Source organism: Anser anser (assembly GCF_964211835.1).
Source record: "Anser anser genome assembly, chromosome: 27".
Taxonomy (NCBI): domain Eukaryota; kingdom Metazoa; phylum Chordata; class Aves; order Anseriformes; family Anatidae; genus Anser; species Anser anser.
This window is the reverse complement of record NC_139748.1, coordinates 4384896-4402187: the sequence shown is the minus strand read 5'-3', so window position 1 is coordinate 4402187 and position 17292 is coordinate 4384896. Positions and strand designations below refer to the sequence as shown.

The 17292-nt window shown below is 53.4% G+C and overlaps 2 protein-coding genes and 1 long non-coding RNA gene across 16 annotated transcripts in view; 1 reads left to right on the top strand and 2 right to left on the bottom strand.

Moving 5' to 3' along the window:
- Nucleotides 1-8244, bottom strand: part of USP49 (ubiquitin specific peptidase 49) — a 27867-nt gene extending 19623 nt beyond the window's left edge. For 3 of the 13 annotated variants that reach the window (XM_083812687.1, XM_083812685.1, XM_083812689.1), the window contains exon 1: nt 7883-7962. The gene's annotated coding sequence lies outside the window, so the exon portion shown is untranslated. The other 10 variants (XM_083812686.1, XM_083812688.1, XM_083812690.1 and 7 more) reach the window with 8 other exon arrangements.
- On the top strand, nt 8221-12445 carry LOC310887142. Its single transcript, XR_014575668.1, has 2 exons — nt 8221-8359; nt 9100-12445. It is a non-coding gene; the product is annotated as an uncharacterized lncRNA (long non-coding RNA).
- On the bottom strand, nt 12103-17292 carry MED20 (mediator complex subunit 20). 2 transcript variants are annotated; one of them, XM_083812711.1, is made up of 4 exons: nt 17164-17292; nt 16547-16701; nt 14639-14892; nt 12103-12842 (listed from the first exon to the last, which is right to left on the bottom strand). In XM_083812711.1, the coding sequence occupies exons 1-4, from the start codon at nt 17175-17177 to the stop codon at nt 12627-12629; spliced, it is 639 nt and encodes a 212-aa protein (XP_083668837.1). In that variant the 5' UTR covers nt 17178-17292; the 3' UTR covers nt 12103-12626. The 2 variants fall into 2 exon arrangements, with proteins under 2 accessions (XP_083668837.1, XP_083668838.1); XM_083812712.1 differs by having other exon boundaries at nt 16607-16701.

Sequence of the window (17292 nt, the reverse complement as noted above, 5' to 3'; positions counted from 1 at the left end):
CCAATTTTATAACAAGCAAGAAATCGTTTTTCTTATTCAGGGATTCATTCATTTCTAGCATCCAAAATGACAGGCCAGGGAGCCACGCTGCCAAATCACCCTGGAAAGTTCAGAGAAAGCGCAGCACAAAATTCAAACAGAATTTTTCAGCCCATCTTCGAAAACCACTAGTTAATTTCATCCTCTGTCATGAATATTCCATTTTCTCAAAATAAAGTCACGACTGTGAGAAGGATCCTCCTCACCGCTCACATTCAGGTGAATTAACTATTCTTAGTTACATAGATTTGCTTCCAGTCTTAGTCTGATGACAGATTAACTCGTGGCTGGTAGGATTATGGACTTACCTCTGGAACTAAATCACTTTTGAATCTGAGTTATAGCTATTAGTTCTTTAAAGCCTGGCTGAACAGCTTTTAGTACCTCCTTTGTATTTTTGAAAGAATGATTAAACATCATTAAACCCGAGCTAAGGGCTCTTTCTCACAACTCCAGTGAATAAACAGTTAGCTGATTTGACTCTTTCTTTTGTGCTTTTTCTTTTAAAAGAACAGCAGAGTTCTACATGTTTTGTTTTTTTGTTTGTTTTTGTTTTCTTTCCAGAATAATTAATACTATTGTAAGTCTAGAATACTTGTCCCGAAAATTAAAACAGATTTTCCATGTTTGTGTGTTTTTTGAGCGCAGAAAAAAAACAACTTTGTTCTCCTCGGGGAGAAAGAGCTACCCAGACCAACCTGCTCCTTTGTACTCAGCACGATGCTTTTGTTCCCTTCACGTTTATTCCTCTAGCTGCAGGAGACACGGCCAATTCTACGGAGACTGGAAGCGAGGCACTCGCATACAGCAACAAGCTAATGACTCCTCTCTACCGAAGCCATCCAGCACGTATTTAAGCAGGGCTTATTTTCACGTGAAATACTCCAAATGTGACACCTCAGATTCCCACGCCACCGGCAAACAGTTTCGCTACACACCAACACGGGGCAGGAGAAAGGACTGAGCCGACACCTGAACAGGGTCTCGCTTTCAGCCTCCTCGTCCTCCTGACGTTCCCTCCAGCACCATCTGTAAGGAAGGCGAGGAGCAGTCTCCCCGTACTTTTGTTTCCTGGCAGAGGGTGGAGATGTTTAGCCATCAGTCCCTTCGTTTAATTAGACCAGGAGCCAGCTTGGTTCAACGAGCTGCCTTAACTCATTGCTTTTGCCTCCTACGTTTCCAGGACGGGAGATTTGGATGGGATAGGGAGGAGAGAAAAAGTTTCCCCTAAGAACCAACAAGAAATCAACCCTGTAACTACTACAGAAGGTCACTGGGTGAAAAAGCTGGAGGCATCTCTCCTCCAAGAACGTGATGCCGTAATTATATGGTCTTGTTGCACCCCGATGAGCTACAGACAACCGATCACCTTGGGCTCCCTGCCCCAACAGCCAACCACTGATCCACATCCCCGACAGATGACGGGGTTTTCTTTTTGTTTAACTAACAGACAAGCCAAGTTTCGGTTAATTCATCATTAAGCACCCGTCTGGCTCACGCTAAAGCAGCCACGATCTCGGAGTTAGAACGTATCAGTTGTCACTGTTCATTACCCAGTGGAGGAAAAAAAAAAAAAACCCAAACCACAACCCTAAGCACCCAAAGGCAGACAGTGCCACCCTGTTCTAGCAACATATCTATAGACACAAAAACATAGACCTGCAGTCTGCTTCAAACAATTCCTCGACCTCTCCCTCCACCCACCAACTATTGCCAACTATAAAAAAAGCACAGCGAAGAGAAACGCAAATCCTAATTAGTCAAAAAAGCCATTAGCTCCTCATTTGACTGAGTTATACGGATCTGCACGCAGAGGGGAAAAAGGCGTTCATGACAAATTGCTTTTGCTGAAGTGCAATGTACGAAAAAATTATTTGTTCTGATAGACTCCAGTTCAATATTTATGCAGATAATGCTCGAGCTAGAAGTCAGCCACAAATCTATATAATTTTCTTAATACACAAGGCACTTGTTATTCAGCTGGAACACATTTAGCATACAACATAACACGAAATGCTAAACTACCTAAAACGAGTTGGTAAAGTTCGATCCAGCACCAGGCAGGAGACAAGCCTGGTCCCATCACACCAAAAGAATGGAAGGATTTAATACAAAATACGGTTTTGCTGTTTGAATAAAAGGAAAGCACATTTGTCATGAACTTATTGGAACGGAGTCAAGCTTAGAGCCACTGATCCCTTCCAGGAAACTGGGGAACAAAGCAGGAGCAGTACAGAAACACAAGCCAGCATTGACTGCCCTTCTTAAGATACTCTTTTAGTATTTCTAGCTAAAAGCTACTTATCGCTTCATCTGCGTATCCACCTAGACAGGCTGCAAAGATCCCTCTTCCGTACCATTTTTATTTAAAGTTCAAAACCTCGAATTGTCTTCAGAGGCTTTTCATAGCATGAGAGAGAGACCGAATGTAATTATAGGACAGTATTTCTTAATCAAATCTAAGCCGCCCACTGAAAGCGAATGGGAAAATATGGTTGCAAGGCAATGCTTCTCAATCAAGTGGACGGATTTGCCTTTCAGAGTGAATAAGGGAATGTAGCTGTGGTCACCATTTCTTAATCAGCTCAGCTGATGTCCTATAGAAGGTCTCAATGGAAGAACACAGCTGTGGCCCATAACTCTTGACTTGATCTTCCATGGTTTGACTGAAAAGCCTGAAAAGAACATAAATGCACTAAAGCTTTTCTCCATTAAATTGGTCCTTTCAAAACCGCCGCTGGGTTCACCCGGAGGGAAAAAAGAAAAAGTTTATTTTTTCAGTACACTTGGTTAGGGGTTGAGTGTAAAAGTTTTTGTGATATATATACTGCACGCTGAGGTACGCCGTAATAGATCAAACTTTCTTTTAAAGGCCGAGATGGAGCATGTTATTTAGTAACTCCAGTCTTCTGCGGGGATTCCTGTGTCTGAAGATGTGCTTTTTTTCCTTTGGCTAAAGCACCCTTCTGCATTTCAGTTAGGAAAGGTACAAAACAGGGCGAAAAATCTCCTTAGTCAGATTTTTTAAGAGTACATTACTCACGAATGACATGTTACAAAAGAAACATTTCAAATGCACTCGTAGTACCTCTGAGCCGTCACATCCACATATTTCAATTTTCTTCTTCATTTGAAAACGTGGCTGAGTTACCCAGCCAAAGTGGCAAGACAAGAAAGAGAGAGCAGGCGTTCGTATGCAGCAGGGGGAGGAAAGCGCTGCTGTCTTTCGAATCGCTGCCTATATTTTCTTCTGCTTTCTCAGGAAAGTTCTTAAAAGACAGAATTCTCAGTGAATTACACTATAACTACCCAATTAGGGGAACCTAGCTGGCGAGCCTCCTTTAAACTCTCTTTTACGCTCAAGCTGTGCCCCAACGAGTTTGCCATTTTCTCAGAGATTTCATCGTGATCTTTGTACAGTGTTGGAGGTGTAATAGTTAATGTAAGCTCATTACCATCGTGTAACAGAAAGCTAATTAACACTTAGCACAAAGCAGCCAAGTTTACTTTGTTTCTACCTATCTGAAGCCCCCTCAAGGTACTAAATCACTTCTCAACACTGGAGCAAGAAGTCGGGGGGATATTCTGCAAAAACAGGGTAACAGAGAGCATTCAGATTTGCATTTTGCTCGATATTCTGCGATATAAATTACTGCAAATATACTAAGTAGCTCTAGACCATCTAGGAATTACCTCCCTATGACGCTGGCAAAGGACGGGGTCACCACACCTGTTTTTATGTGTTCTCTCTCCCCTCACTCCCTCGTTAGGGTGTTTTGTTCCAGCGCTGTGCTAGAGCTGCCCCCCAGCTCTGAAGCCCACCACAGGACAAATCCTGAGTGCCGGGGCTGTAATTCAACGGCTTGCAAGCTACGTACGACTCAACGGCCTCGCCCGAGCCACCTTTGATCTCAACTCTAATAAAAAGAAAAGCGAAAAGCATTAGCATGTAAAAATATGAGCAAGCAACCAGGACGCTCTCATCTATAAATAAGATTTTACAAACGTATTGGCTTCTGGTAAAGAATTTGTTGAATTTGCTCATTGCAGCTCACGCTCTCCAGAGCAGTAATTCGTTAAGGGTTTCACAGCGGCGAGGATGGTCGTCCAGTCCCTGACACTGGCGAGAGCAGCGGGGGCTTCTTTCTGTACAGCATGCCGAAAGCTAGCAGCCTGTTCACTGCGGTTAAGAGTTTAGGGAAGGTGAAGTGTTTACACACAGAGCAATTACCAACAGGCTGCTGAGACGAGAACATCTCAGAAGGTTTCGTTCCCCACGGGGGGGGAAAAAAAAAATAAAAATAAAACCACCACCAAAAGCCTTGATGAAATATTCAAGACGAAAACCACACAGGTTGTTGCAGTAAAAGTTTTGCACTTTGTGTCTCAACCACTAGAGAGGATTCTTGTACCGAGCTTACTCTCGGCGTTGAAGCATCAGGTGGACAATCTTTCACAGCACGTAAGACAACACAGCTCAAAGCGAGCCCTTGCTGCAGAGCTAATACATCTTCCTTTTCTCCCACTTGATCCGAATTACTGTATGAAGTTACAGGCAAAGTTTTCAAGTAACTGAGCCTCGTATCTCTCTATTCTTTTCTAACAACTTTAAGACAAAAGCCTTACTTTTGTTTTGACTCAGAGCTGAGGTCAGCTTCAGAAACCCTTTTACACTTCTGCAAATCAAAAACGGGTGTGAAAGAATTCACACGTACCTTGTAAGAGAGAAGCTGAATTTTGAAGCATTTCCATTTCCTGGCTAGTCTAAACCTACCAGCTAACAGCTTCTAGTGGCCGAGGACAGAGCTAAGTTTCGCTTTGTGAGTCCTAGCAGAAGTCCTAAGAAATTTCAGGGAAGCAATAGCTAACAAGGGGGGAAAAAAAAAAGTTAAAATAAGGTTTTAAAATATGTCTTCCTTAATTTATACTACTGTCATCACTTGGCAAAGTACTTCTTGTAGCTCACTCTGAGGTGCTGAGAACCAAACAGCAATTATTTGAAGGAAACTATTAACCAGTAAGCGCATTTAGCACTGAGGAAAACCAACTGGAACGTCTGACGTGGAGCAGAGAGCTGCAAGCAAGCAAACACCAAACGAGAGCTCTGATGAGCTGCAAGGAAACCCCTGCAGCAGCAACCTGCGCTCAGGACTTCACATCCGGACGCGGAAAGGCGACGTACCAAGCTAAACGTGACTTTTTTCCCCCGCAGCGTTCCTCCTACAATCAACAACCCAGCACCCAAAAGCCAGATGCTCTGCAAAGGCTGCTCCCTCGGAGCTCACCGAGCCAGATAGCGATCAGCCCAGGCGGCGCTTCATTTTGCAAGCCACAGCACATGAGGCTTATTCACTATTTCTCCACTCTTGCGGGCCTCCAGCACGTCTTGTCAACCGCAGGGTTTTGCGCCACGCGTAATCTGAACCTCCGCAATAGCTGCGGCCACAGATTCTTTAGCAACAATCTCTGGACACACGACAGCTAAATAAATCCCCGATTTTAACTTAGCCGTCGTAATTCCCTATAAACCATTGCATGTGTGACTATTGCTAAGCATTGTTCCTGAATAAAAAAATAAATAAAAATTCTTTGTAACAAATACAACTTGCGCAAGACCAAGGACTATTCCAGACCTGAAAAGCTGCCAATTTCCAAACACCCTTCTCACTTGAACTCGCTCGTATTAATAGGAAAAATGACTGGGGGGAGAATAAACCAGCATTTACAGCTCGCAGCGTTGTGTTTGAAAGCACGCCCGGCTCAGAAATATCAAACGCTACTCACGTTCGGCGCATAACTTTCAAATTTTTGCATCTACCCTGTTTAATCCAATTAAAAACGCCACCAAATGCTTTTGTCAACCCCCCTTTTTTAAAAAAAAAAAAAAAAAAGAATCATACCAACGCATTTGACAACCCTTAAAGAGCAGCACCCCCCGGATTTAGCCAGGCACAGGCACGGCAGCGGGAACCCAGAACACCGGCACCGCGTCGCTGCCTGCACGTGGGGTTGGGGCAATTCCAACTCCCCGGCTACACACGCTCATCTAACCCACGGGTGAATTTACGCCACGCAGGGCCAGTTTCACACCCAGGATTTCCTCCATCCAGTCCCCAGCCCGTGCTCGTCCCCTCCAGCCCCCGCGGCCGCTTTCCGCCGTCTCCTGCCCTTGTCCTCGCATCCGTGGCGCTGCCTCCAGGAGCACCTCGGGGCTCGCAGCCGCCACCAGCCCCCGTCCCCCCCCCCCACTCCGCACACCCTATTTCAGCGCCCAGCCTTACCTCCCTGTCACCCCTTTTAATCCCATCCCTATTTTTTTTTTTGCCACGTCTCGGCACCGAGAGCGACCGGAGCTGCTCGGAGCGCAGTCAGAGTTCGGGCTGGGAAGGAGCAGCGCGTATCGAACCTCTGGCCGCGGGCTCCGCGAGCATCTCCTCGGAAGCGGCGCCACATAGAAAGGAGCAAATTCCGCACGGTTTTACACCGAAAAAGAGCTCGCGGGAGCTTTCGTTACAAGCACGAGCTCCGAAGGCGTTTTTTGGCTCACCCCAAAACAACGGGGTGCCCTCCTCATGTCTCTCCCTCCAGCGCAGGTGGAGCCGGGGATGTTTTGACGCCCAGCTCCCACCACGTCCATCCTCAGGTGGGCTCGTCCCGGACCCCCCCCCCCCCGGCAGCCGGGGCTCAGCACCCCACAGCTCCTCCATTTTGGGGGGGGGGGGGGGGCTGCGGCTGCCCCCCAGCCCCAAATCGCGTTAAACGGCCCCAAACCGCGTTCAAATGGGGGTTTGGGAGTGGGCTGCGCCCCGTGGGGTCACACCGGGGGGGTCTCGTGGCTGAGACGCCCCCGCTGTGCCGGGGGGGCTGCTCTTACCTCTGCTCTTTCTCCCTGTGGGGGCACGGGCAGTGTCCGAGGGAGGGGGGGGGCACAGAAAAACGCACAGCTTTTCAGCCAAACGCCGATTCTTGCCCGGTTTCCCTGCGTCTCCCGCAGCTCCTGCCTTCCCCAGGGACTTTTCAAGCCCCCCCCCCCCAGCCCCCTTTTTCTCCCCCCGAACTTCTCTCGACCCGCAGCCATCTGGGGGGGGGGATTGGGGACCCCCCCCTGCCCACAAAGGGGAAGTTGTGGCCCCGTTGGGGGGGCTCCCACCCACAGACAAAGACGGCGGCGCTGCCCCCCCCCCCCCCCAGATCCCCCCGCAACACACCGGGCTCAGGGCCCCCTCCCCTCAGCCCCCCCCCCCCCCCAGCAGGGTGGGGGAGCCCCCCCAAAACACTCGGGTGTCCCGGTCAGGAGGGGGGGGCCCACAAACCCCCCTCACCCCCTTCTCCACACGTTTGCCTCCCCCCAGCTCCCCTGACAGGACCTCCCCCATAACACCCCCCCAGGACCCCCACACACAGCACTCCCCTTTCAGGACCCCCCCCCCCATTGGAAGCAGGGGGGCCACGAGCCCCTTCACCCCTTTCCCCTCACAGCTGCCCCCCCCAAAAGGGCCCCCCCAAAAGACCCCTCCCCTTCAATACCCCCCTGTAGCACCCCCCCCATCGGAGGGGGGGGGGGGCACGATCCCCCTCCCACCCCCTTCCCCTCACAGCCTCCCCCCCAGCTCCCCTCACAGGACCCCCCCCACAAGACCCCCCCCCCATAAACTCCCCCCAAAAAGACCCCCCCATAACACCCCCCCCACACACATCACCCCCCTTTCAGGACCCCCCCATCAGAAAGGGGGGGGCTCACCCCCCCTCACCCCTCACCGTACCAGGACCAAGCCCCCGGGGGGGGCCGTTCCCCCTCCCCCTCCCCCACGGGGGGGTCGCGCCCCCCCCCCCCTTTATTTACCGCCATCATCAGCACGCGCGAGCTGTCACCCAGCGCGAGACACCCCGACCGCCGCCGGACACGCCCCCTCCCCGCCCATTGGCCGCCCGCCGCGCCCCGCCCCGCGCCGCCATTGGCCGGCGAGCACGCCACACACCGCGCTCTGCCTCTCCGCCCCCCCCCCACCCCGCTTCCCTTCCCTATTCACGTCCGCCGCGTACGCCGATTCCGTAAGAGCGCGCCCGTTGCGGAACCCGCCGCCGTGGTTAGCGCTAACGGCGCGGCCGGACGCTGTTTGCGCATCCCGCGCCGCGGCACGGGGAGTTGTGGCGGAGCTTACGCGCTTTGCGTCAGCCGCTAGGGAGAGCCCTTCAATGGCTTACGGCGGCGTAGCGGGAGGGCAGCGCTGGGGGGCGGGGAGCGCCTGGGCCCGGCCCCGGGCGGTGACGTACCGGGCTTTGTGAATCGCGGGCTGAAGTTTGGTTGAGGCGCACGAGGGTAAATAAGGATGTGCCGCAGACAAAGGGACTCTTAAAGGGGCAGCGCGGGTGGCGCGGGGGGGGCGGCAGGGTCCTGAGGTGATTGGGGGGGACACAAGGGGGTGTCCCCTGACGAGGTCCAGGGGGTGACAGGGCTCCTGAGGTGATGGGGGGGGGAAACAAGGGGGCGCCCCCCAGTGGGGCCCAGCAGGTGACAGGGGGCTGAGGTGATGGGGGGGTCCCTAGGGAGTGCCCCCCCATGGGGTCTGGGGGATGACAGGGTCCTGAGGTGATGGGAGGGGGTGCCGGGGGGGTGCCCCCCCCGCAGGGTGCAGGGGGTGACAGGGCCCCCCCGTCACCTCAGATGGAGGGGATGATGACAAAGGGGTGCCCCCCCCCACAGCCCAGAGGCTGACAGGGCCCTGTGGTGATGGGGGGGTCTCTGGGAGGTCTCCCCCCACAGGGCCCAGCGGGTGAGGCAGCCCAGAAGGCCTGCAGAAAATACTCTTGTTCCACAGACGCCGTTGTCCCACAGAAAGCACTGTTGTCACACACACCGTTGTCCCACGAGCCACGCTGGCCCTAGCCGGAGGTCACCCAGAGGCCCCCAAATCACACACTCCGTCCCCAAGGGAACGGCGACCTGGTTTATCAGGGACAAAGGGATGCCAGCACTGAAGCCGGGAGCACAGACTGTCCCCAGCAGGGGACAGCCACACTTCGGTGTCACCCACGGGCACAACTCACTTTTTTTTGCAGCCTGCAGGAGGTAACTGCTGAGGATCCGTTGGCAGCACCGAGCTGGGGCAACGCTGCACACGAGCGGTCGTGGAGGTGGCCCTGATGATGGGAACCCGCAGGTCAGTGGTGTCACAGTGCCCACCATTGTCCTAGAGAACGCCTGAGGCATGTCACAAGAAATCCGTGCAGCAGCTGCTGCAACAGCCTTTTGGCTGAAAGAACACCTAACCCCTGCCAAGGCACGGCAACAGGAGGACGCCGCTTCTTCTTGTGTGCTAAGATCAGGATGACAGTCCAGAAAAAATGAAACACAATTCCTTTGCACAGAGATAAAGCATTCTCCCCAAACCCAGTCCCGTCCCAGTAAGTGTTGAGGCAAAGCGCTGCAATTTACTGTGACAGGTGGGGGCCTGCTGGCTTCTGCCATGGCACAAGGACACTCCACAGACTCCTTGTGAGCTCCTTCACCAGGCAGCCTTCCCACAAGTTCCACTTCCTTAGAGGTTTGTCATCCTTTCTCAACACCTTCCCTTTCTGAGCAGTGCCTGCTCTGCTTTGAACCGTACCTGCAAAGAAATCCGCAGTCACGCACTTCTGAACAACGGCTCTCCGCTGGAACAAGCCCTTATTCCGTAATGCCTGCTAAGAATTAAAACTGAAGACTAATGAGGCCTTTATGTCCTCGCTCCCTTTGTAAAGCCTAGCAGGGTGCAGCTGCTATGTAAGTACTTCCTTGTAAAAAATGCCACAGCATGAAACAAAGCAAAACCCTACAGGATCCCCAGCGCAGCTCTGCGACTTGGGCTCTGTCTCTACCACTGGAGTGTCAGTGACCCCGGTAACATCACTTAGCTTTCCCCCTCCTGGCAAAGCAGAGGCTGTGTGGATGCAAGGGTGAGACCCACATCCCCAAGATCCCCGATCCCCTCCAGGTCAGGCTTCGATTGACTAAAAGCAACAGCACTGGCCGTGATTTTGAGAGGTGCAGAAGCAGAAAAAAAGGATCCACGACGCTACGGGAACAGAGCTTGGCAGCCTCTCCCCCTAGATTTTACATTCACTGAGAAAACACCGGGGAGCAGCAGGAAAACAACCTTCCAGACCATGCCTTGACAGGCAAAATTAGGGTGGTTTTCAATTACACGGGCTCAATCCATTAATGTAACACAATTGAAAGCCCCCTGAAGACTTGTTAAGATGCAGACTAGCGTGTTCGAAGCCACGTTAACCTGCCATATTGATGCCGGGGGGGTGGGGTGGGGGGCAGAATGAGGAGGATTACTGCGGCTAATAAGATTGGGGGGGGAGGAAAAAAACACACTTATTTTGTCCGTCGAGAAAGTAAAAAGCCCCAGAGTAAAAGCAGCCCCTCGTGTGGGGCAGCTGATCCCCTTGTTTACAGAATGCAGCTACAGCAACGGGCGTTTTTGCTAAGACATAAAGGGCTAAATCCTCGCCGTCCTCACACGCGTGGAAACCTGCTGACGTCAATGGCTGTAATGGTGTAATTGAAGGCAGAATGTAGCTCAAGGGGTCCCGTTTTATTACTCCAGGAACAGTACAATGTATTAATAAGAACAGAAGTCCCCGGAGATTCCAGCACACGTTTTATATTTTTAAGACCATCTTTTGGGAATTAGGAAAGCATTAGCAACGTTCAGCGTGACTAATCTGGTCATTAAAAGGATTTTTTTTTTTTTAACCTGAAGATTTAAAAAGGGACACAGCGCTTAAATAACTATCTGTAAAAAAAAAATACCATTTTGTTTTCCCAGCCACACTTAGCTACATGGAACGACAGCAGGTCAGGTTCTCTAACCATCCCTCGAAAATTAATAGTCCCGCTGAAGTCAGCGCACAAGTTATGAACCTGAGCGAACACTCAGAGCATTCAGCACGCTGGAATTTCTCGGGTGCTTATGGTGCTTTCTGCCATTTATTACGGCTTATCAACCAGATCTTTCTGAACCCAGGGCTGATTAAATTTATTAAACGCCTACAGCACTCTAAGAGTTAATTAGGTTTACAGGTACAAGTGATAATCAAAAAGAAGCCATTTCTAAATAATTAGTTCTCCACCAGCCAGCAAATCAAGTAACAAAACAGCTTCTTTATTGCCTACTGCTTCTGAGGGAAAAGATCTATTTAGGAGAAATCTGTTTCCGTTTTACTTGCTCTTCAGGCCCACATATTGGCAAGAAACCAAAAAATGTTTTTTTGAGAGAAAGATGCCCGCTGCTTCTTCACCAGGAACCCCCTGCCCCCCTTCCTAACACAATCCTTGCACCTTCCCTACACCCTTCTCTTCCTATCCGGGACGTGGGCTGCAGCGTTGGAACCCTGCTAAGCACAGCCTCCCCAGGAACCACGAAGGAAGTTCAGCACAAAGGTCGGTTGCTGAACGAGGGTGTTTCTGCTGATTCTGAGACCGCGCAGGGGGCGGAGCAGGGGGGAGAGGGGAAAAAATCACCGCTACGAGCCAGACAGATGCTGAATATGTAAAACCGGGGGGACAGATAGCTCAAAAGGGATCTAATTTCTCCGGTTTTCCTGCTGTAAAAATAAATCACCACTGAAAAATATTCAAGTGATACCGTGTAGTTAAGCCTCACAATAAATTTTTGGCTCTTATTCCCCAAATCCTTCCTTACTCCAGTAAATCTGCTGAAGTCACCAGGATTTCTCAAGTGAGAAATGGCGTGCAGGGATGGGACATTTATTACAGACCTTTCAAACAATGAGATAAAGCAGTTGGTATTCTTTCTCAGCGCATGAGAGGGTTCCTGCCAGACTTATTTATTTATTTAGCACCGGGCTTCATTGGTAGCATCTGAGAGGTGGAAGATTTTAATACTCCCATCAGATATAAAAGATGAAGGCAAGCTAAGAACACACCCGTAATAGGAAGGCAAGAATTCCTGTAGATTTTGCCACAGGGAAATTAGTTTGCTTCAGGGGTATAAAGCTCTTGAACCAAATCAAAGATAAAACTCTGCTAAAGAATAGTCTCCACGCAACGGAAATTTTCAAAAGCTGTAAATAAACAATACAAACCAGCACAACGCTTGCTGGGCAGAAAGACTCCATCTCCTCACAAAAATACAGCTTTTTATTTCGATGAAAAAACCATGACACTTTCATGTGGATATCTTAAGAAAATAGTAATAAAAAACCCCCACCCTCTCTCATGTAGCTGTTTGCATTCAAGGAAATTCTGCCCTCGCATGCGTTTGGCTGGAATTCCTCCTTTCCCTCCCTCTGCGGACAATCTGTAATCCCCTGCATGAAACACGGTACCGAGATCCATCGCAGCCATAGGCCTGAGAACAAACACTCCCCCCCCCCCCAAAAAAAAAACTACAAAGGACAACAAAAATATGCACAGCATTCAAAACCTTTGCTGTGAAACGGGGCGAAGAGATTTAGAAGGAAAAAAAAAAAAACCTTGGGTCGGCTCCAGTGCCGCTTTTTGGAGGGCCTCCTGATCCACATGGCAGGCAGAAAAGAGGACGCGGTCGCTCCGCACAGAGCTCCAGGGAGCCCTTTCATCTGATTCCTGCTACAGGCACCTGCTGCTGCTTGCGGATCTTGTTGAACAGCTCCATGTACTGAACCATTGTGTCCGCCGGGCTGTAGATGCTGTCGTGCTTGGTGCCGAACACGGACGGGACGCCAGGAGCGTGGTTCCCCATGAAGCTCTGCATGAACTCCATCAGCAGGTTCCAGCAGTCGTTGGCTATCACGCAGGGGCAGTACTCCACCTGCCGACACAAACCGCAGCCCTGAAGCGCACAGCAGGGGCAAAAACCGCGCAGGAGACAACGCGCGTTCCTCTCTGCCTCGCTGTAGTGAGTTTTAAGTTGGAGACGTGTTTAGTCAAGGGTTTGAAGTCAAGGACCAGCTTCTTAGTGCTGTGGCTGCAGAGGGATACGCGCCACTTTTTTCTTCTCTGAGGACATTTAGCAAAGCAAAGCAGGATGGACAAACATAAACGGACAGGATATGCCAGGAACGTGCAAGCAATCCCTTCAAAAGGGAAGAGAAGGAAAGGAAAAATACACCCTGCAAGGTCATTGCTCTTACTAAATCCCCAGCGGTGGGAGTCTTGGGACGTTGGTTCGAATGTTACATTACCTTTACCCCACCCAAAAGCAAACTTCCTTCCCACGAGCTGGTAAGCCGACAGCTTGTTTGGCTGTGACATCTCTCAGGTGTGCACTGACGAAGCGCTGGGATTGAAGGGCTTGCAGCCCCAGACCAGGAGCACGTCCTAATGCAAACCCTGAACAGAAACTGCTAAACCAAAACAGAAGCAACCAGGCCACCTGGCAAATCTGGTCCTGAACTCAAGTTTCGGGTAGAACAAGCTTCTGTTTAACCCCGGGTCAACGGCAGTGCTGATGCCACTACAACATCTGTGTTTATTCCAGCGGAGAAGAAACGAGCCATTTCTCAATCCCCATCCCTGCTGGCTAGGAACACCTGCCTGGGTAGATGCGGTGTGATTATTAATTACGTAGCAGATAATAGCACTTGTGTGTTTAGAAAAACATAAGCTCAGATTCTGAAAGACCTTTCAACAACTAATTCTCAGCTATCTCAAAGACCGTCAGGCACCAATGTACGTAGATATCTGGACTCTGACCTCCGCTGCTTTGCCCTTCCCCTGGCAGCACAGCCCAGCTCCTTGCCAGAACCTGAGGTGTTTTAAAGCCCAGCTGAGGCTTGTCCGCAGCTTGTGAGCCTTTCACTCACACTTACACTCGGCCAAACACCTCCCCAGATGCCTTCCTAGATCCTCCCACGACCTGAAGCATCTCCCTTTAGATTTCCAGGCTCGCTGCAGCCCAGCTCCCGCCCCGTGCAACGCCCGCCAGCCGCTGGCACGCTGCTCTGATGCTCTCGAGCCTCATCAGCAGTCACAGCGCTGCGCGGAGGGAGCGGAAGCCGTTTGATGAGAGGCTTTGAGCCCACGGAGCGCCCCGCGGCGCAGCAATCCGGGTCAGCACCCCCCACGGGGCAGGACTGACGCCTGCAACGCAGAGCTCGCCGCTGAGGAGGGAGCAGCCTTACACCGCGGGAGCGGAACCGAGGGCAGGAGGGCACTGCTCTGCCCCAGGGCTGCTCGGCCCAGCCGCTGTCCGCTTGGGATTGGGAAAGGAAGCCAAACCCAAATCTGCATTAAATCAGCAGCTGAAGAGGCTGCTTTCCCCGCCCCGGCGTGTTTATTAACCTGAAGTGCTCTACCGGCGTTGCGCGTCGGGTCTTTAAGCAGCTTTTTAGTTTGATGGCATCCCTTCAGGGTTTTGTTTATTGACACTTCAGTGACAGGCTTTTCCGTAGGCACAGCTGAGCCCTAAAGTACCTGCCTGAATTAAACCTTGTTGTGGAAAGGAGATAAATGCTCTGCCTGCCACACATGCGAACGCACCTAGTACAAACCAGGAGCACAACTGAGGCACGCAAGCGGCAGGGACCCAGGATTTCCAGTCAAGCCTCCAGCGTGAGATTTCCCTACCCGTAGCTGTATTTCGTACCCTTCAGAGAGGATTCTTACCTCCACGGATATCCCGCGGGCGCTGGGACCCATGGTAACCGTGCCCACCTTCACCAAGAAGTCACAGTACTGGTAGCGGGTGCCCCGGCTCTCTATCTTGTTCGCCTTGGCATTCTGGAAGAAGCCTTTCAGCTTCACCATCAGGGTGTCGAAGTAGGCATCCGCTATGAGGCAGGGACCGTTTTCAAAGAGGGCGAAGCAGCTGAGGGGGTACTCGGAGTTGTGCATCACGTACATCAGCTTGCCTGTCTGCCCTGAAATAAGAGCAACGGTGTTTGGGCTGTAAAACCAACAGTCCTGTGCTTGTACGGGATTTAAAGAAAGAAAGAGCTGGCTTTGTCCTCCTTGCCGCCTTAATTCCACGATCTTTCTGCTACTCACACACACTTTACTTTATCCTGCAGCTCAGTGAACAGGGTGTCTTTGCTTTGTATGAATATAAAGGGGAAAAAAATCTTACACAGACGCCCCTCAGCCAAGGGGATCGCAGCACAACTCAACGACCAGCGGGTGACTTGGCAGACCCCCAGCAGAGGGGGGTTCAGCAAAGAGCACCCCCTGACCCCGAGCAGAGAGTCGGGCACCCAAAACTCAGCCCCGCAGTAACCGAGGGCTGGGCTTTGCCTCTTCTTCTCCTCACCAGCCGGCCCTGCGGAGCTAACGGGGGAAGCACGTGCCTGGCACCCTCTGGAACGTGGATAAAAGGGACATGCCTGGCTCGTGCCGCGCTTTAAAAGTGGGAACTGATTCTCGTTTACCTGCCTGGGTTAAAAAACCCTTTCCAGACATGGCTGCGCAAGCTCCAGCTGCAGGGGAAGCGGCAAAAAGCCGCTCTCGTGGCTGCAAATGGATCCGCGTGCAGGCGCGCTGCCGAGAGGCTGCCAGGGCTCAGTGCTGACCTCTGCAGCCGCAGAGCCACCAGGGCGACGCTCACGGAGCGTTTTTAAAACCTGGGTGAAAACCCGAGTGCGCAGGAGGGACAAAGGGGGCACGACAGTCCCGAGGCGAGCAGGCCAAGCCGCTCCTCGGAGCTGCGCTTTTAGGCCCTGCTATGTCAAGAGGGAGCCTGGGGTCTTCTGAGCACGGCCCTGGAAACAAGCGGGTCACGTCCCGCCTCACGTCCCCCCAGAGCTGCTGCCTGCTGCCCTGGGAGCTCTGCCCTACGTCCTGCGGCTCGCAGGCCTGCTGCCACCCCCTGCCCTCCACCGCTCGCCCTCGGGAGGAGGGCACAGCAGCGGCCAGATGCTGCCGGCGCCCTCACCCTCCGCAGTGCAAGGGGCGGCCTGCAAAACTACGCAGACGGAAGCAGCATCTTAAGGAGCTTCGGGGAAAAAAAACACGCTGACAGCAACGATAGCCGGCTGAGGTGCAAATACTCGAGCGGGGAGCCTGAGGATCGGGCTCGCCGCACAACGCAGCCGCCCCCGGGAATGGAGGCAACCGCGGGGCGTGCACGTGAAGGGAACACAGCGCCATGGGGCAGCGCCTGGCGCGCAGCTCCGGCCACCGGCACTGCCTGCAGGGATGTCCCACCTCCCAGGGGAGGCTGTCTGCGAGGACAGCACAGAACCGCAGCACGCGTTTTCCCCGGGAGAGAAAATACCTTGCGGGCGGCGAGCGAGCCAGCTGCTCGTTCCCCGCGAGAGCTCAGCGCAACGAATAAAACAACCGTGGCCGGCAGAAAAAGCCGCCGCCGCGTCCAGAACCTGCAGCAGAGCTCCGGACACAGCCACGATTTTCAAGCAGCGCAGCGGGTGCGAGCTTCAAGGGAAGACCGCGGAGCGCTGCGGGGAGAAGCCAAGCCCCCGGGGGCTGCTGCTGGGTGCCAGCAAACGCCCCCTTCCTTTTCGGGGTGACCCAGCTGGGGGCTCCCCGTCCCTCCCGGCGCCCCCCCCCCCCGCCGTGCACCTTGGTTGCCCATGGTGGAGGCAGCGGTGTGGTAGGTCTCGCAGTCGACGCAGAACGTGCCTTGCTTCTCGGCCCCCAGCAGCTCCAGCTTCCGCGTCAGCATCTCCACCGTCTGCTGCACGCTCTTGCCCTCGGCCACGGGCACCTGCGTCACGCTGGGTGCGTGGAGGGGGGGAGGGGATAAAAAGGTTTAGAGACCCCCCCCCGCAGCGCCTGGGTGGTGGGGGCACGGGTGGGCTAAGGGGGAGGGACGCGGGTGGGCGCAAGGAGGGGACACGCGTGGGTGCAGGAGGGGTCAAGCATGGGGTCGGGGGGGTCGCAGGTGGGCTCAAGGGGGGACATGGGTGGGCTCCGGGGGGTCATGCATGGGCTCGAGAGGGTGACACGGGTGGGTTCAAGGGGGTGCCACGGGTGGGCTCCCGGGGGGGGACACACACACGGGGGCTCCCCAAGGCTGTGCCGGCCGCGCAGCGCGCCTCCAGCACCCCCCAGCTCAGGAGCCCCCCCCCGCACCCCCTCCACGACACCCCCCCGCCACCTCCCCCGCGTGACAGCCCCGCGGGGACGGGAAGGAGCACGGGGGGCGGCTGGGGACCCCCCCGGGCCCCCCCCCTCACCAGGTGACCCCCATCCCTGCCGGCCCTCCCGGCGCAGGAGGAAGCGGCGGCGGCGGAAGGGGCCGGGCGCGGCGGAAGGGGCCGGGCGCGGAGCCGCTTGGAGAGGGCGGGGGGGGGACCTCGCGTGGG

Excerpts from the sequence above, each read along its gene's own strand:
- MED20 (XM_083812711.1), bottom strand. Across the intron at positions 14,893-16,546 it reads CTCCACCATGGGCAACCAAG|GGCAGACAGGCAAGCTGATG; the intron begins GTGCACGGCGGG and ends CTCTTATTTCAG. Across the intron at positions 12,843-14,638 it reads CCCGCGGGATATCCGTGGAG|GTGGAGTACTGCCCCTGCGT; the intron begins GTAAGAATCCTC and ends TTGTGTCGGCAG.